Consider the following 20756-nt stretch of genomic DNA (forward strand, 5'->3'; position numbering starts at 1 on the left):
AGATACAAGCTTATGGATCCAATTAAAGAGTGTCAGGGATGCCCAAGGAAATTGATGTCATATTTTGAGAAGAACCAGTTTAGAAGAAGCACCTATAACTAAAGAAAATTCATTCACAAATAAATTAAATATAAAACAAAAATGGTCTAAATTCTGGGCCCAGACACACACATCTTAAAGTTGTCCATTAGACAGGGCAATCTACTTTCATGCACAACCTAAAGGAAGGCACAGAGATATGGCTACAATGGTATGAGTCTCAATCTTCAGCCCTCAAAAGCTTTTTCTACATTTCAAATCTAGACCTTGGCAAATTCCACTCTAATTCAGTTTAGGTTATCTCTGAAACTAGACCAAGAGAAACTGGTACTCACAGAGCACCTGAGGACAGGATTTTTGTAGAGGAGGTATTAGAGTCATTCTATTAATCATTGATTTGACTCTGATCCGTGGGAAATGTAAATCCTTTACGATGGAGATACTCTTCCATAAATTATGTAAGATAATCTACAGAACTGATGAAAGAAATATTACCAATTCTATTTAATCGTTTTTATATTACCTTTAAAAAATTCTTATTTTTAAATATTTTAGTTCAGAAGTACATGTATTTAATTTATAAAGAAGTGTGTGTATACATATATAGACACATACATGTACATGTACACATATAGATATAAAGTGAGCTTTAAAAAATTTTGTTACCTGATGGGGATACCCAAATGTTACCTCAGTTAAATATAAATTAAATCAATAAATTTTTGTTAATGAGGTACATTAGCAAAATGATACGGAGGCTATGTGACAGTCAATTTTATTAATATGTGGGCCTCCCTGGTGGTGCAAGGAGTTAAGCACAGCACTATGAAGCTATCCGCAGCCACTGAAGCAGGAGTTTGATCCCTGGCTAGAGAGATGACCCACATGGCACAGCAGACCTGTCCTGACTCGCCCATTGCTCCCCTCAGCAGTGTATTTCAGTCAGTCTGCCTGTTCTGTTCCCCACTCTGTCTCTGGTGAATCCTCTCACCCCACACCTCTGGCCTGTAGCCCAGTTCTTGTATGCATAAATAAATAAATCTTTAAAAAAATAAATAAAATCTTTGCAAAAAACCCCACAATTTTATTAATATGTTTTAGCCAAATAAAATTTAGATTTAAAAAAAGCAAGTGCTGGAGAGGACATGAAACAACTCATTTTTATACTGTTGGTGGGAATACAAATTGATTCAAACACTTGGAATATTATACTGCACTACCTATACAAGTTAAATATATGTCTCCTCTGTGGCTCAGAAATTTTATTCCAAGGTACATACTTAAGGCAAATGAAGGCAGGCATTCACCAAAAAGCATGCTCAAGAATGTTTTCAACAATTATAGTTATAAGAGGTAAAAACTGGATAGAACCCAAATGACCACTGTAATTAAATGGATAGAATGCTCAGAGCAATAAAAACAATGAATAATGATATGTACCACAATAGGGATGATTCTTCCACAGAATGCTGAGCAAAACATACCAGACATAAGAAAGCACATATTTGATATTTTAACGTGAAATTGAAAAACAATCAAAACTAATCTATGAGGATAGAACTCAAAATAGTTCTGAAGTGGTTATCTCTGGGGAGATTAACAGGAGGGGTCTCCTGAAGAATTGGAAATATTCTACATCTTGATCTGAGTATTGGTTACAAGGTTATTACGTATATAAGCATTTGTTAAGCTATATTTTCAAGATGTGTGTACTTTACAAATATATTTTTTTTTATTTTTTATAAAGATTTATTTATTTATGTATATAAGAGCTGGGGTGTAGGCTGGGGGTGTGGGGGCAGGGTGAGAGGATTCACCAGAGAAAGTGGGAAGCAGAACAGGCAGATGTTGTGAAATACACTGCTGAGGGGAGCAACAGGAGAGAAGGAGAGGTCTGCTGTACCATGTAGGTCACTAAACTGGCCAACTGGGCATCGAACTGGTGCTACAGTGGCTGGGGACTGCTTCATAGTGCTGATGCTTAATCCCTTGCACCACCAGGGAGGCCCCTAATTGGGTATTTTTAACATAGCAGGATAGTGATTTAAATGTTTTAAAATTTTTTGATCACATTGTGTTGAAACTTTACCCTTTAAAAGCTACTGACTACATCTTTACTTGTGAATGTATTTATTTACTGACAGAGAAAAAAGGAAGGTAAGGAGGAAGAGAAAGCAAGCAAACAGAAGGAAGGAAAACAACAGGAAAGGAAAACAGAAGGGGAAGGAGGAGGATGGTTGGCTTAATGCCATTTAGAATAATATTCATTAACTTGCCTAAGGATTAATCAATCAACTCCTGCTGGTTTATCTACTTTTCAGATTCATTTGTTGGGTAGTTTTGCAATATCTTTTTCTATTTTCATCCAGGCAAGATTAGAAAAATAATAACAAAAATCTCTCATTCCCCCAAATTCCCTTGCCCACAAAAACAGGATATAATTACAACAAACAGCACTACTCTATGTAGGCAGAGTTCAGGGTACATATAACAAGAGTAGAAATTTGTAATAATTCAGAATTCTCTGGAAATAAAATGCTTGAATATTAATGTTTCCTTTATTGCCTTAAATCTTGTCTATGTTGAAGGTAAATTTACTCATGGATTTAATTTCTCTCAAAAAAAGAAGATAAATCAGTCCTCCAAGACAACTTTATCTCTGTACAACAGACCAGAGTATTTTTTTTAATTTAAATATTTTAGTTTATATAATTCTTACATCTTTTTTCATTTTTTGCACAAAGTATGCATTTTCATTTTGGTTATATTCCCCATACAATTGCACCCCCCCACCTTATTTTGACTCTAGTCCTTCTTATCTCCCCCTCCCCACCCAGTGTGTCTCTAGTTTACAGTTGCTTGTTGATTTTGATTTTTACTTTGTATTGATTAGTCTTTTTCCTGGTCTCTTATTTAGGTTTTCTAAATTCCTGCTATGAGTGAGACCATCTGGTATTTTTATTTGAGACCATTCGGTATTCTTCTTTTTCTTTCTGACCAGAGTATTCACAGAGTTTTTTCCAAACATGGAATGCAGTATTTACCCATTAAACCTCATCCAGTCAGTTGGGAAAACTAATACATTTAATTTCTTGAAAAATATTTAACAATTTCAAGATCTCAATATGTATTTACAGAATAAATGAAATTGAACTTCACTAGAATCTTTCTAGGCTTTAGCATAAATACTATATAACATATATACACAAAGTACATTTTAATATAATTATCTAGAAATTTCAAAGAAAAAAATCTTCCCTGTAACTGCTTTTAAAAGACTTTTTAAGGGCCTCCCCGCTGGCGCAGCGGTTGAGCGCTGGGTTGCGAAGCTACCCGCGGCCTCTGCGGCGCCGGTTCGATCCCCGGCTGCTCCCCGGCCACCGGAGGAGGGTCCCACATGGCGCGCAGACCTCCCCTGCCGCCCGCTGCTCCCCTCAGCAGTGTACTTCAGTCCTTCTGCCTGCTCTGCTCCCCGCTCTGGCTCTGGTGAATTCTCTCACCCTCCCACACTTCTGACTGTACCCAGTGCTTGTATAAATAATAAATAAATAAATCTTTAAAAAAAAATAAAAAAAATAAAAGACTTTTTAAAACCTCAAGATTCTTTTCATATTTTCATCGACTATTACACATACACACAACAATTAAGAAATTTTGCCAATGTTTGAAATGTATAGAGAACGAAATTTTCCAAGAATTTCTTTGGTCATTACTATAGTTATAATGAATTTTTCACATTCAGCAATTAATATGTTTATTCTACTTTAAAAAAAATACTGAATACTGCTCTGTTAATCTTCTGGCAACACTCATTTTCATGAAGATGTTTTGACATAAAGTAAAGATTTCAAAATTGGGTTTGGTTTTCAATTGAGCTGTGTATTGCAGAGAAAATTGCTCATTTTCATAACTCCAGTTACCTGCTCAATAAAATGAGGATAACACCAACTACTTCAAAGGATCTTGTCAAAATTAGGTGCGGTCATGTGTAAAGTAGCAGGTGCAAGCCATTTTGGTTTTGTTTTGTTTTCCCGGGCCTCTTTCACTACTGGGGAAGCCCTCTCACATGACAGTACACACAACTAAGCCCAGATTTCTGTCACCAAACATCGCACCAGGTGCTGCCTCCAATGACTGCCCTTCTCAGTAGTGCACTCTACACTAAAACAGTCAGAACTTTTTTGATTTAGAGACACAAATGTTGCTAAACAGCCAGATTCCAAGCTTAAGAGTTCACCTTGGTAAAATCATGTTGGCTGATACATTATGGCTAACTTGAGCTAAAAAACAAACAAAAACAAACAAACAAAAAATAGGATCTATAATGCACATTCCACCTCTTTCATGCTATTCATAAACATACAAACTGGCATCCTCCCCTCTTCCCAGTACAGATAAAATGCACAAGCTAAGACACATACTTTGTCTAAATCACCTGATGTTTGCTTTGTTTGTCAACAGCATTTTCTCATCCCCACTCCTGATTCTCAGATTTCTGTCCAAATGTGCAGAAATATGTTTTCTATCAAGTGGAAACATCTAGATTACCAGGACCCAAAAACTCTACCTTTTACATTTTCCCCACAGCTTGTCCCTCTGAACTTGCACATTACAGAACCGTTCTTATGAAACAGAAGTTCTTACGAAACTCTCAGGCACAACAATCCTTTGCATACAAAACAATTTACAAAGATAGGCCTGTAACTAGACACTATCTGAATGACAGAGAAATTAAATAAGCCTCACTGTAAGAACAACTTACAAAGTTCTATGGTCACCAATAAAAATAAAGGAATACCTAACAACTTTCATCACACTGCTTTAATTTTTCTCCAGAGTATTGAGAAAGTATCCTCAGGGACTGGATGAAGACAGAGACTTACCTCTCCAATTCTGGGCTCAGGGACAGACAGTACGATGGACTAACATATTAAATAAGTCCCTTAGCCACAGTCTTGTCTTCCCAGGAACCAAACAGTACTTACTAGTATGAGATACATTACTTGACCCAAATGGGAAATTTAAGCTGCAAATACCATAAATCAGTTATTAATTATTGGCAAGGATTAGAACTCACATGTGAAGGTCTTGAGTGTGCTTGGATATGAGATGTGTAGATGTGGTAATCAGTATATAATTATGCAAATATCAGAGATTATATTCTTTATTTAAAAAAAAGAATCAATAGAGATATCATGTAAAAGCTAGATAAAGTTAAATTAATATCTGCTTTCATATTTATCTGCTCCTCCTGTCATCTTAAAGGGCATGGCTTTGCTACTACACAACAGACTGAACAAGCTGACTTGAAAACAGGGTGAGAAAATGCCACTTTATTTTTCACATTATTTCTCATCAAATTTAAATTGTTAGTTTTATCAAGTTTAATTCTTATGCAGTTTTCACACTATTCAAGAAAAGCTTTATTAAACTCCACGCCTAAGAGGTCTACCACTCCAGGCCTTAGTAGGCCTATCACTTCTTTAAAAATTAAAAGTATAGGGCCTCCCCTGGTGGCCCAGCAGTTGAGCACTGGGCTGCGAAGCTGCCCACAGCCTCTGCAGTGCGGGTTCATTCCCCAGCTGCTGGTGAGGGTCCCACATCGCGCGACGGACTTCTCCTGCCACACCCGCTGCTCCCCTCAGCAGTGTATTTCATCAGTCTGCCTATTCTGGTCCCCTGCTTTGGCTGTGGTGAATAATCATCTCACCCTCCCACGCTTCTGACTGTACCCAGTGCCCCAGTGCTTGTGAAAATAAATTAAAAATCTTAAAAAAAAAATTAAAATTAAAAGTATAAAAATCGCCCAAACTATTTTCATAAACTTTTTTTTTTTGCAATCTCTCCTATCTAACAATGGCAGGTGTGACCAAAAGTACCGGATAGCTAAAATGTAAAGCAATTAAGGGTAACTTTCAGAAAGTTGGTATAGTTATAGACTACAGGCAGAAGTCATAGAATCACCCCAGATGTAATTATTGTCTTAGTGAAGGCCATTCTATAACAAAATGATAGCATGAGTTTCAATTACAAGGTTACACTTTGCTTTTAGAAATATCACCTTTCTGGGCCTCCCCAGTGGCGCAACGGTTGAGCGCTGGGTTGAGAAGCTGCCCGCAGCCTCTGCAGCGCCAGTTCGATCCCCGGCTGCTCCCCGGCCACCAAAGTCGGGTCCCACATGGCGTGCAGACCTCTCCTGCCACCCGCTGCTCCCCTCAGCAGTGTACTTGGGTCCTTCTGCCTGCTCTGCTCCCTGCTCTGGCTCTGGTGAATTCTCTCGCCCTCCCGGGCTTCTGACTGTACCCAGTGCTTGTATGTATGTATGTATAAATCAATCAATCAATAAATAAATAAACAATCTTTTAAAAATAATTAAAAAAAAGAAATATCACCTTTCTTATATGCATGTGAAAAGAGCATATTTAATTACTTGTTAGATATATATACAAGTATCATTGCTTTAGAGAACAAGAAGGAAGAACAAACTAAACTTGGGATTTATTTCCAAGTTTTAGGAAATATTTGTATCAAGAAAATATATCAGGCTTTTTAATAAGGAAATTGTCACCCAAGGTGGAATGTTTCATCATCTTGCTTCCTTATATGTGGAAGCTCCTCAGACACTCAAAGGGGGTTTGATTATAAACCACTTTCCAGTGATTCCTGGAGATCTATACCTAAAGAGGACCAAACCATATAACGGGTCATTTTAAAGTTGAAAAATACCTCCATTGTATGGACAGTCAGCTGGTAACCAAATACCTTTACCAAAGACCTTTAAAGCCCCCGAACCTTAAAATTGTACTTACTAAAAATACAATGTGAAACTTGGAGGCCAGTACTATTAATGCCTATTTCAACACGGGAAAGGAAAATCAGAAAACGATCATTGTCTTAAGAACTACCAGATTCCAACTAATCTTTGACAAAGGAGCAAAGACTATGCATTGGAGCAAAGAAAGTTTGTTCAATAAATGGTGCTGGGAAAACTGGGTCGCTACATGCAAAAGAATGAAGTTTGACCACTACCTCACACCATATACAAAAATCAACTCAAAATGGATTAAAGAACTAGACATAAGACCTGAAACCATAAAATACATAGAAGGAAATATAGCCGAAACACTACGTGATATTCACATCAAAGACATCTTTACAGACACATCACCCAAAGCAGTGATAGTGAAGGCAAAGATAAACAGCTGGGACTACATCAAATTAAAGAGTTTCTGCACAGCAAAAGAGACAATAACAAAAACACCGACTGGGAGAACATTTTTTGCACACAACACTAATGATAAAGGACTGATCACAAAAATCTGCAAAGAGCTGATGAGACTCAACAACAACAAAGAAAATAATCCAGTCCAAAAATGGGCAGAAAAATGGGCAGAAGAGCTAAAAAGAAACTTCTCTGAAGAGGAAATGCAAATGGCCAACAGGCATATGAAAAAATGTTCAACATCACTTGTAATCAGGGAAATGCAAATCAAAACTACCATGAGATACCATCTTACACCAGTGAGAATGGCACATATTAAAAAAACTAACAACAACAAATGTTGGCGAGGTTGTGGAGAAAAAGGAACTCTCCTGTACTGTTGGTGGGAGTGCAAACTGGTCCAACCACTATGGAGAGCTGTGTGGAGATTTCTGGACCTACTAAACATAGAGCTTCCATATGATCCAGCAATTCCACTCCTAGGTATTTACCCAAAGGACACAGAAACATCAATTCCAAAGAGCACCTGCACCCCTATGTTTATAGCAGCACTGTTTATAATAGCTAAGCTTTGGAAACAACCCAAATGCCCAAAAATAGATGACTGGATCAAGAAGATGTGATACATACACACCATGGAATATTACTCAGCATTCAAAAAAGATAAACACATGCAATTTGCAGCAACATGGATGGCGCTGGAAGGGATCATGCTCAGCGAGATAAGCCAGAAAGAAAAAGAAAAATACCGGATGGTCTCACTCATAGCAGGAATCTAGAAAACTTAAATAAGGGACCAGGAAAATGAATAACTATAAGAAAGTGAAAATCAAAATCAACAAAAAACTATGAACCAGAGACACTCTATGGGGGGTGGGAGGAGGGTAGGGATTGGGGTCAAAATAAGGGGGTTGCAATTGTATGGGGAATATAAAAATAAAATATATTAAAAACAAAAACAAAAACAAAAAAAAAAAAGAAGAACTACCAGATTCTAGGGCCTCCCCTGGTGGCGCAGTGCTTGAGCGCTGGACTGCAAAACTGCCTGCAGCCTCTGCAGCACCGGTTCAATCCCCGACCACAGGGCGAGGGTCCTACATGGTGCGAAGACCTCTCCTGCCACACCCGCTGCTCCCCTCAGCAGTGTATTTCGTCGGTCTGCCTGTTCTGTTCCCCACTCTGGCTCTGGTGAATTCTCTCACCCTCCCATGCTTCTGACTGTATCCAGTGCTTGCATAATTAATTAATTAATTTTTTAAAAAAAGAAATGCCAGATTCTGTTTTCTGCCACACAATACACCACACTAGGAAATACATCCATTCAAAGAGAAAAGAGTTTCTTTGGAATTATCTCCAAATGGGAGGAAGCATGGAGTATATATGGAGGATTATCATGTGAAAGAAACAGAGATGGTATTAAAGAATAAGAAAGCAGAAGATGGAGCCTGAGATGGATGTGGGGAGATCCACAGTAACCAGATCAGGGAGGTCTTTGAAAACAATGATAAAGACTTAGGCTTTACACCTTAAGATGACAAGAAGTTATGGAATGATTTTAAGCAGAAAGATGACATAAGCATATCTGCTTTATGCAGAGATTCCCCAGTAGACAAAGAAAGTTTTCTGAGAATCAACAAGATTGATGGAATAGCTCAAGTTCCAAACAGTCCCTGCTGTGTCTCTGATTTGTCGGCAAGGCAATCAAAATGAATAGAGGTTCATTATAATCATCATTGTCGTCATCATCATCATCATAGTCTGGGACTAAAAGAAAACACAGTTCCTGCAAGCACAGCCCAGTGGTCACACAGCTGCATTCTAATGCATCCCTTGTTATAAAGTGCCAAAAACCCAACAACAGCACAGAGAAAATACTTTGAGGAAAAAAAGCAACACAAATTAACTCTGGCAGTTATTTGTCCCATTTGCAGATTCTATCTTAAAAACAGAAACATTTATCAGTATCCAAAAAAAGCACAAAATGCTGTTAACTGGCAAAATTGCTATTGGACCTTTAGCAATCATGACTTTCTTAGTAGCACTGCCCCTTGAATTTTTTTTTCCCTATGCTCACATAGCAACAACTGTGTTTACACGAGGAAATGTGAAATCCAGTCACAAAAGAGAAACAACTAAATATGGTTAAAGAGCCAGAGTCACAATTGGATGTGGCGTTTAAAAGCAAAGAGAGGCCAATCCACATGACAGGTAGTTCAAAATGGATAAACATGGTAGAATAAAAACTAAAAAACACTTTGACAAAAAAAGAAAGAAAAATCCATGTATTTATATGCCTGGTGTGTCCCCTTTTCACACAGCCAAACTTATATGTATATTTAGAAAAAATGAAGAGGAAGAGGAGGTAATAATAACACAGGACCTTTCCTTTATTAGCCTGTCATTGTCCTTGGAATTTCACAATTAGGATGGCTTTTTATTTTTTTAATAAAGTGCCTTATAATATTTTAAAAAGTGGCAATATCTTAAAATACATACAGTTTATGAAATGCTTTTATAAATTTATGTTATATAAAATCCACCTTGCCATGTCATAATAGATGGGTTTTTAAATGGCAGTTGGGTTTATTCTATTTTAAAGTCCTTAGTTTTATGGATAAAGAGGCAACTCTGAAGAGTTGGCATGAACTAATTAATGTCAGTCATGGTGAAGAATTCCCAATTTTAGGCAGCTTTTGCCCAAGTGTTATGGCTACCTGATTCTAATGACACAGGGTCTTTTTTTCTCTGTTACCTCATTTCTCTCATAAATAGAAAGTCAAGATCCTCCTTTTCAGGAATTTAAGGATTAAAAAAAAAATTGATTTGAACCTATGGTCCATTGTGAACAGTCTTTTACAAGTATCAAGATTGTCTCTTGACATCATCCTCAAGGGATAGAGTAGGACGACTTTCTAATATGTTGTAACAGTGACCTCTATAGTGAAGAATTCTGATGGTCATTTGCTGAAGATTTAATTTTTTAACACCCCTTTCACTCCTATATAAAACATGATGAAAGTGTTATTTAGCAAGCACATTAGTGTAAAACACATACAGCCTTCCCAATTTATATAAAGAACATTAACATATTAAGTCCACATTTTTATAATGTTAAGGTGAGTCTTTCTAAACATGAAGTCATAAAGGAAAATGTTGAGAGGATTCACCAGAGACAGAGCAGGAAACAGAACAGGCAGACTGACGAAATACACTGCTGAGGGGAGCAGCGGGCGAGACAGGAGAGGTATGCTTTGCCATGTGGGATTCTCACTGGCCAGCTGGGATGGAACCGGCACTGCAGAGGCTGCGGACAGCTTCACAGCATGGCGCTCAACCACCTGCGCCACAAGGGGAGGCCCAACTATATAAAACTTTAAAAGCTCTATGTGAAAGAGTGGCAAACAAAATATTCCAAAGTCAACAACAAACACAGAAATAAAAATGATTCTGAAGTTACGGTAGAAAAAATTAATTTTGATCATTATTCCCTTTGGGGATATAAAGTCAGCTCTTAATAGCCTTGTAAAATAAATAGTAGCAAGTACAGGTAACCTGGAACCAGAAGAAAGAATGAATATCAATCATTCTTTCAGTTACATGAGCGTGCAGCCAGGAAACAGCACAGGGCCCAAGCTTAGAAGATCCCTCTGTCTGGTTTAATACAATGGCACTGACATCGTGAAACACATAACATTTTCTGAAAAAGGAAACCTGAAGTTTCATTTTGCACTGCCCCCCGCAAATTATATATATATATATATATATATATATATTTAAAATTTATTTATTTATGCATACAAGAACTGGGGTACAGGCCAGAGGTGCGAGGGGTGAGAGACAGAGTGAGGAGAGAACAGGCAGATTGACTGAAATACACTGCTGAAGGGAGCAGCGGGCGAGTCAGGAGAGGTATTCTGTGCCATGTGTGTAGCTCCTTGGCCGGGGATCGAACTTGTACTGCAGTGGCTGTGGACAGCTTCATAGGTTGTGTCTTAACCCCTTGAGCCACCAGGGAGACCCTGCAAATTATATATTAATCCTGTACTCACTGCCTATCTATAAAGCAGTGAGTTACGTACCCAAGAATACCAAGACACTTAAGACGTATCTATAGTCCTAAAAAGTTTATAGTTTAGAAGTAAAGTCTAGTGGTTAAATTATAACAAAACAAAATAGAAAATGAGACCCATGGTGGAGCTATAGCTTCTGAGGAGGTAGAGGTTACTTAAAGGTGGAATGAGGCCAGTACCTATGGAAGAGGCAACTTTTAGTTGGATCTGAAAAGAGAGTGATTGGAGGGCCTCCCCGGTGGCACAGAGGTTGAGCGCTGGGTTGCGAAGCTGCCCGCAGCCTCTAAGTGCCGGATCAATCCCCGGCTGCTCCCCGGCCACCGTAGGAGGGTCCCGAATGGCGCGCAGACCTCTCCTGCCGCCCGCTGCTCCCCTCAGCAGTGTACTTCGGTCCTTCTGCCTGCTCTGCTCACCACTCTGTCTCTGCTGAATTCTCTCACCCTCCCCCGCTTCTGACTGTACCCTGTGCTTGTATAAATAAATAAAAAAATCTTAAAAAAAAAAAAAAGAGAGAGAGAGTGATTGGATACTGACAATGGGAAAAGGGCAAAAGCAACAGTATGCTGTCTGGAAAGCACAGAGGCAGCCTTGGCATAATTGTTCGGTTGGCCTTGGGCAAGAAGAAACCAGACTGAAAAAAGCAGGCTGGGTTGACTATGGGCTGACCGTGAGTACCTGCTAATGAGGCAGTACATAATTCAGTGTGTACTGTGCACCACTGAAGGCTTAGCGAGAGAGAAAATACCAGTGAGTCATAGTTGCCATGTAAGAAGATTAAAGCTGGCTGCAGGCACTGGTGGTCATCTTGTCATCTCTCCAGACTCCCAGCCCAGTACTACATTCACAAATGACATGCACTTGATGTTTTATGGGCTGACCATCAGAGACGGCCAGTGTCTCCCTCTTTCTCATTCAACCAGTTAAATTTCACCTGCTCTGAGCTGACCACCAAGAAATGATCACACACTCTAGAGAACCAATATTTACTGTTTAGGTTTTCGATTGTCAGAGAGCTAATACAAATTTAGGCAGCTCTGAGAATGATAAAAAACTAAAAGAATACCCAGGGTCAATTACAAAGAACAAAATAACAAAAATAGTAATACTTCCATTTCCTGACACAGTGATGCTAGAGAAGTTATTTTTTTAAGAGTTCCATTTATTTGTGAAAAAAAATTATGATGTTGAAATTAACATCCTAAGTATCCAACATGTAGTTACATGAAACAAATAATGGGCTGTCCCTTACAGGTAAGTATTCATGAAGTACCAGCTGGGATCTTTCTTTATTGCTGTATCGTAAGAAATCAGTAATTTGCATTGTAAGTAAATGTTTAAAAATGAGTATTCTTTCTTTGTCTCTATCTTTATACTCACACACCTCTCTCAACGTATATAAAAACATATCAATCTATATCTATCCACAAAACACACAACACATACACATATCTACAGGTCACCTGAGTTTGAGTTCCTTGCAAAATATACTAAAGTTCAGACACACATCTTCATCTCCATTTCTCCTAAATGTTTCATCTAATCACATTAAGAAAAAAACCCAGGAACCTCCCGGATGGCGCTGCGGGTTGAGTGCCGTGCTATGAAGCTGTCCACAGCCTCTGCAGCATGAGTTCGAATCCCGGCCGGCCTCACGACGCAGCAGACCTCTCCTGTCTTGCCTAATGCTCCCCTCAGCAGTGTCTTTGGTCTGTCTGCCTGTTCTGCTGCCTGCTCTGTCTCTGGTGAATTCTCTCACCCTCCCGTGCTTCTGATTATACCCCAATTCTTGTATAAATAAATAAATCTTTAAAATAAAAAAAACAACACCTACTGATAAAGTAATATTTTAAGATATTATTACTTGAAATCAAAGTAGCATTTTATTGTCCCTTTATCAGGAATATGAAGAAAATAACTTAGGTGGCGTTTACACAATCAAAGAAATATATTAATTACAAGAAATACCCAAGAAGAAATATTAAATTGCAACTTAAGAAAATTCAGTAGATAACTATTAAGATACATAACTGAAACACAATGTGAATTTCATTTGGGCTCCATTTCTAACATTTCTTCAGCCAAACCAAAAATATACAGTGAGTATAATAACCTAGCTTTCAAAAATGCTATCTTAATTGGTGGTATACTCCCCTTTATCTCAGAGAGTCTGTGCATTAACAGTATTTAATGATGGGTCTGTTTGCAAAAGAAAAATGGTACAAAATAACCACTTTTTGAAAAAAGTCATCAGAATTGTCAATAGTCTTTTTAATAATAAATATATAATCTTCTTAAAAATAAGCTTAGAGACAAAAAATAGATGTATTTCAAGGATTATCAATGTATTACTAAGAAATGAAAAACTGATTTACCAATTCCTATACTATATTGGGTTATTACAACAATATTTAATATCAAGAAAAGAAAAGCTTTTGATATTTCAGAATTACAACATCAAATGAATTTAACTTGGGAAATAAAACTCAGGATTAAAGGAGAAGAAGCTGCTTCTTGGAACTTTTCCATCTTAGTCATCTGACCTTTAATATGGAACCTCATACAAGAGATGATTCAGTCTTACAGTGTGGGTTGCTTTAAAAGAGGTATCATAAATACATTAACCGATAAATGGTCAAAGATGGATTCAATATCCTTTCTTCTTCAAGCAAATTCTCATTTGTTCCTACCAATTACAATCCTCTAGAAAAGAATGTTGAATCAAAATCGGAAGTTCTGACCTAAGCACCCATCATGAAAATTGGCACCAGAAACATAAAGCAGCCAGTCCGAAGTCTTGCACTTAGATAAATCAGTAAGCTATTAAGACTGAGATAAAGGTAACATCTCTTCCCTGTGCTGCATTTCAGTAAAAAGGGTTGGAAAGACGATAACACTCTCAGAAGTAATAAGGAATGTCTCCTACCTTTTTAAAAATTCCATATACTCGGTATGCTTGATGAGACCTGTCCTCATCATTATTGTTTGAAAACATTGTCGATCAATGGCCCAGAGTTTCACATTTACAAGAGCTGGAGAAAAGGAGAACAAAACAAGCAGGGAAAATTTAATTAGAGAATTTTAACTGTGGACTTTATCCTGCAAAAGAGATGAGTTATTGGTGAAAGGTGTGAAAATGATTAACCTTCATTTAAAGCGAATATCAAGTAATCTTGGTATTAACAGTATTCTTAGAGGCAAAATTTTCCAAACTAATATTATTCTCTAATAAGAAGTTTGCTGTTGTTCTTATGTCCTTAAGGGATAAGAATGCCTAAGTACACACTGAAAGCATTAACTAATTTCAATACTATATACAAAGGAAATGACAAGTAGAAAAAGAGAAATTCACAGTAATAACACTCCCTGGTAATTACCAGAATGGTGTTAATGATTCTTATGTTCATATTTTAATTCTAAAAAGTCAAGGTGAAAATTCAATTCTCAGGTTTGGAGGCAAATTTAATAGAATATAAATAATAATTATACAATGACTCCTACACAAAGCTCATTTTACTATTTGTAACCTGTGCCCAAGCTTACCACATGAAGTTATATTAGATGTTTGTTGTATTTTAATTTTTGCCCTTACATACAAGTGTCTTTGACAATGAATAAAGTATTAAAAATGAATATTACATAATTTCACCATTTGATCTAGTAAGACTAAGAGAACTTTCAGAAAGAGACAGATGTCATAGTATAACAAAACAATATATCAGTATTAACAGGTTTTAAATAAGCAATACACTAAAAACCTTGATAATTAAAGCTGTGTGAAGGTTATTTTTATGCATATTTTTATGCATATTTTCAAATTTTCATAATATAAAATATTTTAAATTAGCACATGAGCTAAAAAACAAAACTACATTTCATAACCTTGGTATTTAGTGCCTAACAGGGGTGTGTGAGGGTTTGAACAAGAACACCAAGTGGGACCAAGATACAGTTTAACATGCAAACCATAGAAAGGTGGAGGAATAGAATTCTCTCTTCTTCACCAGATGAAGCCAAGACAATGCATTGTAGGGCCTCCCTGGTGGTGCAAGGGGTTAAGCACAGCACTGTGAAGCTATCTGCACCCTCTATAGCATGAGTTCAATCCCTTGCTGGCCAGGGAGCTACCCACATGGTGCAACAGACCTCTCCTGACTCATCTGCTGCTCCCCTCAGCAGTGCATTTCAGTCAATGTGGCTGTTCTGTTCCCCACTCTGTCTGTCTCTGATGAATCCTCTCACCTCCTAAACCTCTGGCCTACACTCCAGTTTTCATATGCATATATAAATCTTAAAAAAAAAAAAAAAAGACAATGCATTGTAGCAAGAGACAAAATGAGAAAGGAGACAAAATGTTAATTAGGACATCTGTGCTTTGAGAGGAAGGGCACAGAGGACTGGGTGGGATGGGGGGAAACAAAGAATATTGTGTTCTAGAGTAAACCCCCATCTTTGAATTTTCCTTGCAAAATAACTTGACATTAAGAAACTAGAAAAGGGCCTCCCCGGTTGTGCAGAGGGTTGACCGCAGTTCTGTGAAGCTGTCCACAGTATGGGTTCAATTCCCAGCCGGCCAGGGAGATACCCACATGCCTCGCCTGCTGCTACCCTTAGCACTGTCTTCGATCCATCTGCCTGTTCTGCTCCCCACTCTGTCTCTGGTGAATTCTCTCACCCTCCACGTCTCTGGCCTGTACCCCAGTTCTTGTATAAATAAAAAATAAATCTTAAAAAAAGAAACTAGAAAACGAATTTTCCCTTAGCCAATATCTTATTGAAGAATAAAAGGTGCTCAGTTAAGTAGAAAAAAATAAAAAGCAGCAATGACTGGTGTGTACATGGCTCTGTTCCACATAACCTTTGAAAAGGATACTTCATCAAAAATAAAGCTCATCTCTCAAGTATTCTCCAGCCACATTCTAGTCCCTCTCCTAAACCCAGGCTCTGTTCCAGAACACCTGTTTATCTGAGACAAACCATGAGACTGGATGAAACATTCATAATGGGCTATGAAAATCAGGAAGATTTAGAAGTGGTAGAATCAGAAGTAAACTTTAAAAATCAACGGTGTTTAGCTCAAAGAGATGGCAAAGGGTAAGTAAGTGGTGGAAAAGCACATAAACCAGAACACAGCTGAGAATGAGCTTGTGCTGTGGGAGTAAAGCTCAGGAAGAAAACAGAAATGATGAGGTCTCTGTAGGGTGGCAACATAATTTGAGGGAAAACTGATGCACAGTCCAGGAAATTGCATATAAGGTGTAAGTAGCAAAGATTAATCTGATGAACAGAAAACTATTAGAGATCTTTAAAACCACACATATACACAAAATAATAAACCATAATTTTAAAGGCTACACAGTGGGCATATCAAAATAACTGTAAATGCTTACAGAAAAAATATCAAAATTTTCTGCAATTACCATCATTATTTTTTTTAAGATTTATTTATTTATTTATACAAGAACCGGGGTACAGGCCAGATGCGCAGGAGGGTGAGAGGATTCACCAGAGACAGAGCGGGGAACAGAACAGGCAGACTGAAGAAATACACTGCTGAGGGGAGCAGCAGGGGAGGCAGGAGAGGTCTGCCGCGCCATGTGGGACCCTCGCTGGCCAGCCGGGATCAAACCGGTGCTGCAGAGGCTGCGGACAGCTTCACAGTGCGGCACTCAACCTCCTGCGCCGCCACGGGTGGCCCGAAACTGTAAATCTTAAATGAGCACCATAATATCTGAATATTTTGGACATTTGTGCATAAAACTCTGTGATAAATGGATTGGGAATTCCTTGAAGGACTTTGGGAAGTTGGACTCCGTGTATTAGCTGTCAGCCTCTCTAAACTACCAAACTGGATCTTTGCGTGTGCCCAATTAGGCACATCATGAGAACTGTGTTTACATCATGGAGTTTTACTTGAGATGTCTATCAAAGCAGTCAGTGGGATAGGCACCCCAAAACACCTAGCTCTGGTAATGGTGGAGTGCTGGGATTTTATAGGGGGTGAGAGAATGTAAGGGAAGTTGGGGCCTCACATTTCCGGGGTTCGGGGCAGTCGAGGTGTTTGTCTTCCCAACGGGGTGTTTTTGTCAGCAATCAGCAAATGTTTGCTGGATTCAGAGACACCCCAGTTAAGTAGAATATACACCTATACACCACTGGTGCCAAAAACAATGTATGTAATAACTTTAGAACAGAGTAGTCATATGAGGAAGCTTTGGGAGGAAAATTGTTCTATACTATGTCATGTGCACAGTTTCAAACCAGGAGCAATGACCACCAAGCAGAGCTACAAGTAAATCAGGAGTTAAGTAAGGAGGGTCTCAGTAAACATGGTAGCAATGGGAAGAAGAGCAATGGCATGGCAGGTGAATGTGTAGCGGGGGTGTGGGGGTGTGTGTGGGGGGGGTAACCAAGTCATTGCAAAATTTAAGTCTGAGTCCACTCTTTAAGGCCAGGTTCTGTACTTGGTCCCTCTTGATAACTAACTTCTTTGTCCTCTGAACTATTAAATTTCTTTCTCTGTGTCACTCACTGGCACTTGTCATATATCACCAATATTATTAATTATCTCTGATCCATCACTATCATGTTTCTTCAAATAAGTTTGCACCTTCTCTCAGAGAAAAGTCCCTGAGAGTTTAAATTTTCATTTGATAAACAATGGGAATACTTGTTTTATGAAATTTATGTACAGGAAATATACCTGCAAAAACAAAATGTAATCTAGGTAGACTCTAATGTTACTTTAAAATATCTAAACTGAATTTAACGTATCATAAACCATATACTGAAAAAAAAATCTATAAAATAAGTTTACAGAATGCAATACTTTTGATTTCTGTTTACTTGGGGCTACTGAAAAGTCTGTAAGTGAAAGTGTGCCTAGGATATTCTGCATGATAATGAATCTAGCTTGATGAGTTTGCAAATGTGTCCATAACCTTGGGCAAGATACCAAAACCATTTTTATATTCAGCTAATATATGTATTAGTATAGTCAGCATTTTACAGGTGAGCAAGCATGACTAATAATCATGCTGCCTGGTTATCAAAAACATGGTATATTAGAGCTGTGATTAACATCTTGCTTCTTGAACAGCCTGTTGGAGGGAAATAGGCTGCTTCCATAACCTGAAAAGACTATTAAAAAAAAAAACTCCATTTACCTTTGATCTGAAATGGTGTATTTATCTCTGTAGGAAATAATAAACACTTACCAAATAAAATTCCTGTGATTTTCACATGATTACTGTTGTTGAACATTAAGTCTGAAGAACGTAAAGCAAGAGAGTGTTGGGAATGGATTTTCCTTTACGTTCAAATACATATCTTAAAATTCTCTGCTGAAACATTTATCATGTTTTTAGGTTAAATGAACATTTAACTGAGATCTCTAACTGCATGAAAAAACCACAAAATTGTATTAGCTAGAGACCACAAATGGGGGGTTAGCTAAAATTCTCTTACTGTGGAATTCTTCTGCTAACTCAAAGTTTGGAATGAAGAAATCAATGTGGGTGCAAAGCACTTAAAGTCTCAGATATTTATTTTACATCATATTTATTCTACATCAACATAGTCAACAGTGGTGCTATATATGAGATAGAAAAAAATTGCAATTCTTGTACTCAGAGGCTGCAAATTCTCATCCATGCAAAAAATGACCCCTGGTTAGATTTTAGATAGCCCACTAGCTGAGAATAGGCCTTGTATTTTTTAATGGCTGAAAATTTAAAATATGAGCAATATGAAACAAATTTTAGTGTCCATAAATATCTGACTGGAACACAACCTATTTGTTTACATAGTGAGTGTCTCCAGCTGAAATGAGTAGTATTGCCAGAGACCTATGGATTGCAGAACCGAAAACACTTACTAAAACTTATCTAGAACTTTGCAGGAAACACTGCCCAACTTCTGGGCAGTATAAGAGAAAGTATAAGAGAAAAACACAGTAAGAGTAAGCATTTACAGGGGTTACGTATCTAGGCCTGTGAGTACACAGAAAACACATCTCCAACTCCCTGAAGAGAGGAGTCCAGAAGATTTGATACAGGTTTTTGTAGAACATAAACTAAAGAGATAAATAGTTTCTGGCACTTAATTCAAGGTGTGGGCTGAGAGAGCACCAACACCAAGCAATTCTCAAAATACCAGTTGGAGTCCATTTCTGCAAGACTGCACCCCGACCCATTCAGACTCCAACTGCAAGTCCAGGTTGTCACCTGTGCTTCTGACTAATCAACTATAAATCAGAGGTTTCCAAGAATCCCCAACTTGGGTTCAATTTGTTAGAACAGCTCACAGAGAAACATTTTACTTATTAGTACTAGTTTATTATAAAAGGATTTAACTCGGGAACAGTTGAAAAAGGTGCATAGAGCAAGATATGGGGAAAGGGTGCAGAGTTCCATGCCACCTCCAGGCACTACTGACTCAGCACAGCCACAAGTTCACCAAGCCAGAAGTTCTCCAAACTGAGTCCTTTTGTTGTTTTTTTTTTAAATGGAGACCACATTACATAGGCATAATTGATTAACTTACTAACTACTCATTCCAGCCCTCTAGTAATCAAATGGTTGGGTCTCCTGTAGAGTCCTGTAGGTCACCACATTAGCCTAACAAGAACCACCTTTGTTATTGTCATCACTTAGAGATCTTAGAAGATGACCCTGTGTATATATACCATAATACATTTCTTATTTTAAATCATAATATTGCAGGAGGTAAATAGGTCAGGATGAAGCCTGACTGATGCCATTAGTATCCTTATAAAAAGAAGAGACATGTGAAGTCTCCCTGGTGGTGCAAGGGGTTAAGTCTCAGCACTACGAAGATATCAGCAGCCACTGAAGAATGAGTTCCGTCCCTAGCCAAGGAGTTGACCCACATGGTGCAGCAGACATCTCCTGTCTCACCCGCTGCTCCTCTCGGCAGTGTATTTCTGTCAATCTGCCTGTTCTGCTCCCCACTCTGTCTCTGGTGAATCCTCTCACCCTCCCCCCAGCCCCCACCCTGCACCTCTGGCCTACACCCCAGCTCTTGTATGAATCTTAAAAAAAAAAAAAAGACAAGTGATACTTGTTCTCTTCTTGTGCACATGCTCCAAGAAAAGGTCACTTAAGTGTAATAAGCAAGTGGCATGCCCTCACCAAGAACTCAGGCATACTGGCACCTTAACATTAAACTTCAAGCCTCTAAAACTGTGAGAAATAAGTGCTATTTAAGCCACCCAATCATGGTATTTATTATTGTAGTCTGAACTAGGACACCGGGGATCCACAGAACTTTAGGAATCTGTAGATGGAACTCAAGGGATTTGTGAGTGTGGGCAGGGAAAATGGCATCTTTATCTTTACTATCACTTGAGCATTCCTTTCTATAAGTATAGACAACAAAACACAGTCATAGCTTGTCACCAAGCTCTT

The 20756-nt window shown here is 38.2% G+C and overlaps 1 protein-coding gene across 2 annotated transcripts in view; it reads right to left on the minus strand.

Moving 5' to 3' along the window:
* Positions 1-20756, minus strand: part of PRKG1 (protein kinase cGMP-dependent 1) — a gene marked incomplete at both ends in the record, with an annotated part of 1336641 nt that overhangs the window by 469158 nt on the left and 846727 nt on the right. For both annotated transcript variants that reach the window (XM_084246048.1, XM_084246047.1), the window contains one exon: positions 14255-14360. In XM_084246048.1, the coding sequence (XP_084102174.1) occupies positions 14255-14360 (106 nt within the window). The remainder of the gene's footprint in view (positions 1-14254; positions 14361-20756) is intronic.

Source organism: Talpa europaea (assembly GCF_964194135.1).
Source record: "Talpa europaea genome assembly, chromosome: 10".
NCBI lineage: Eukaryota > Metazoa > Chordata > Mammalia > Eulipotyphla > Talpidae > Talpa > Talpa europaea.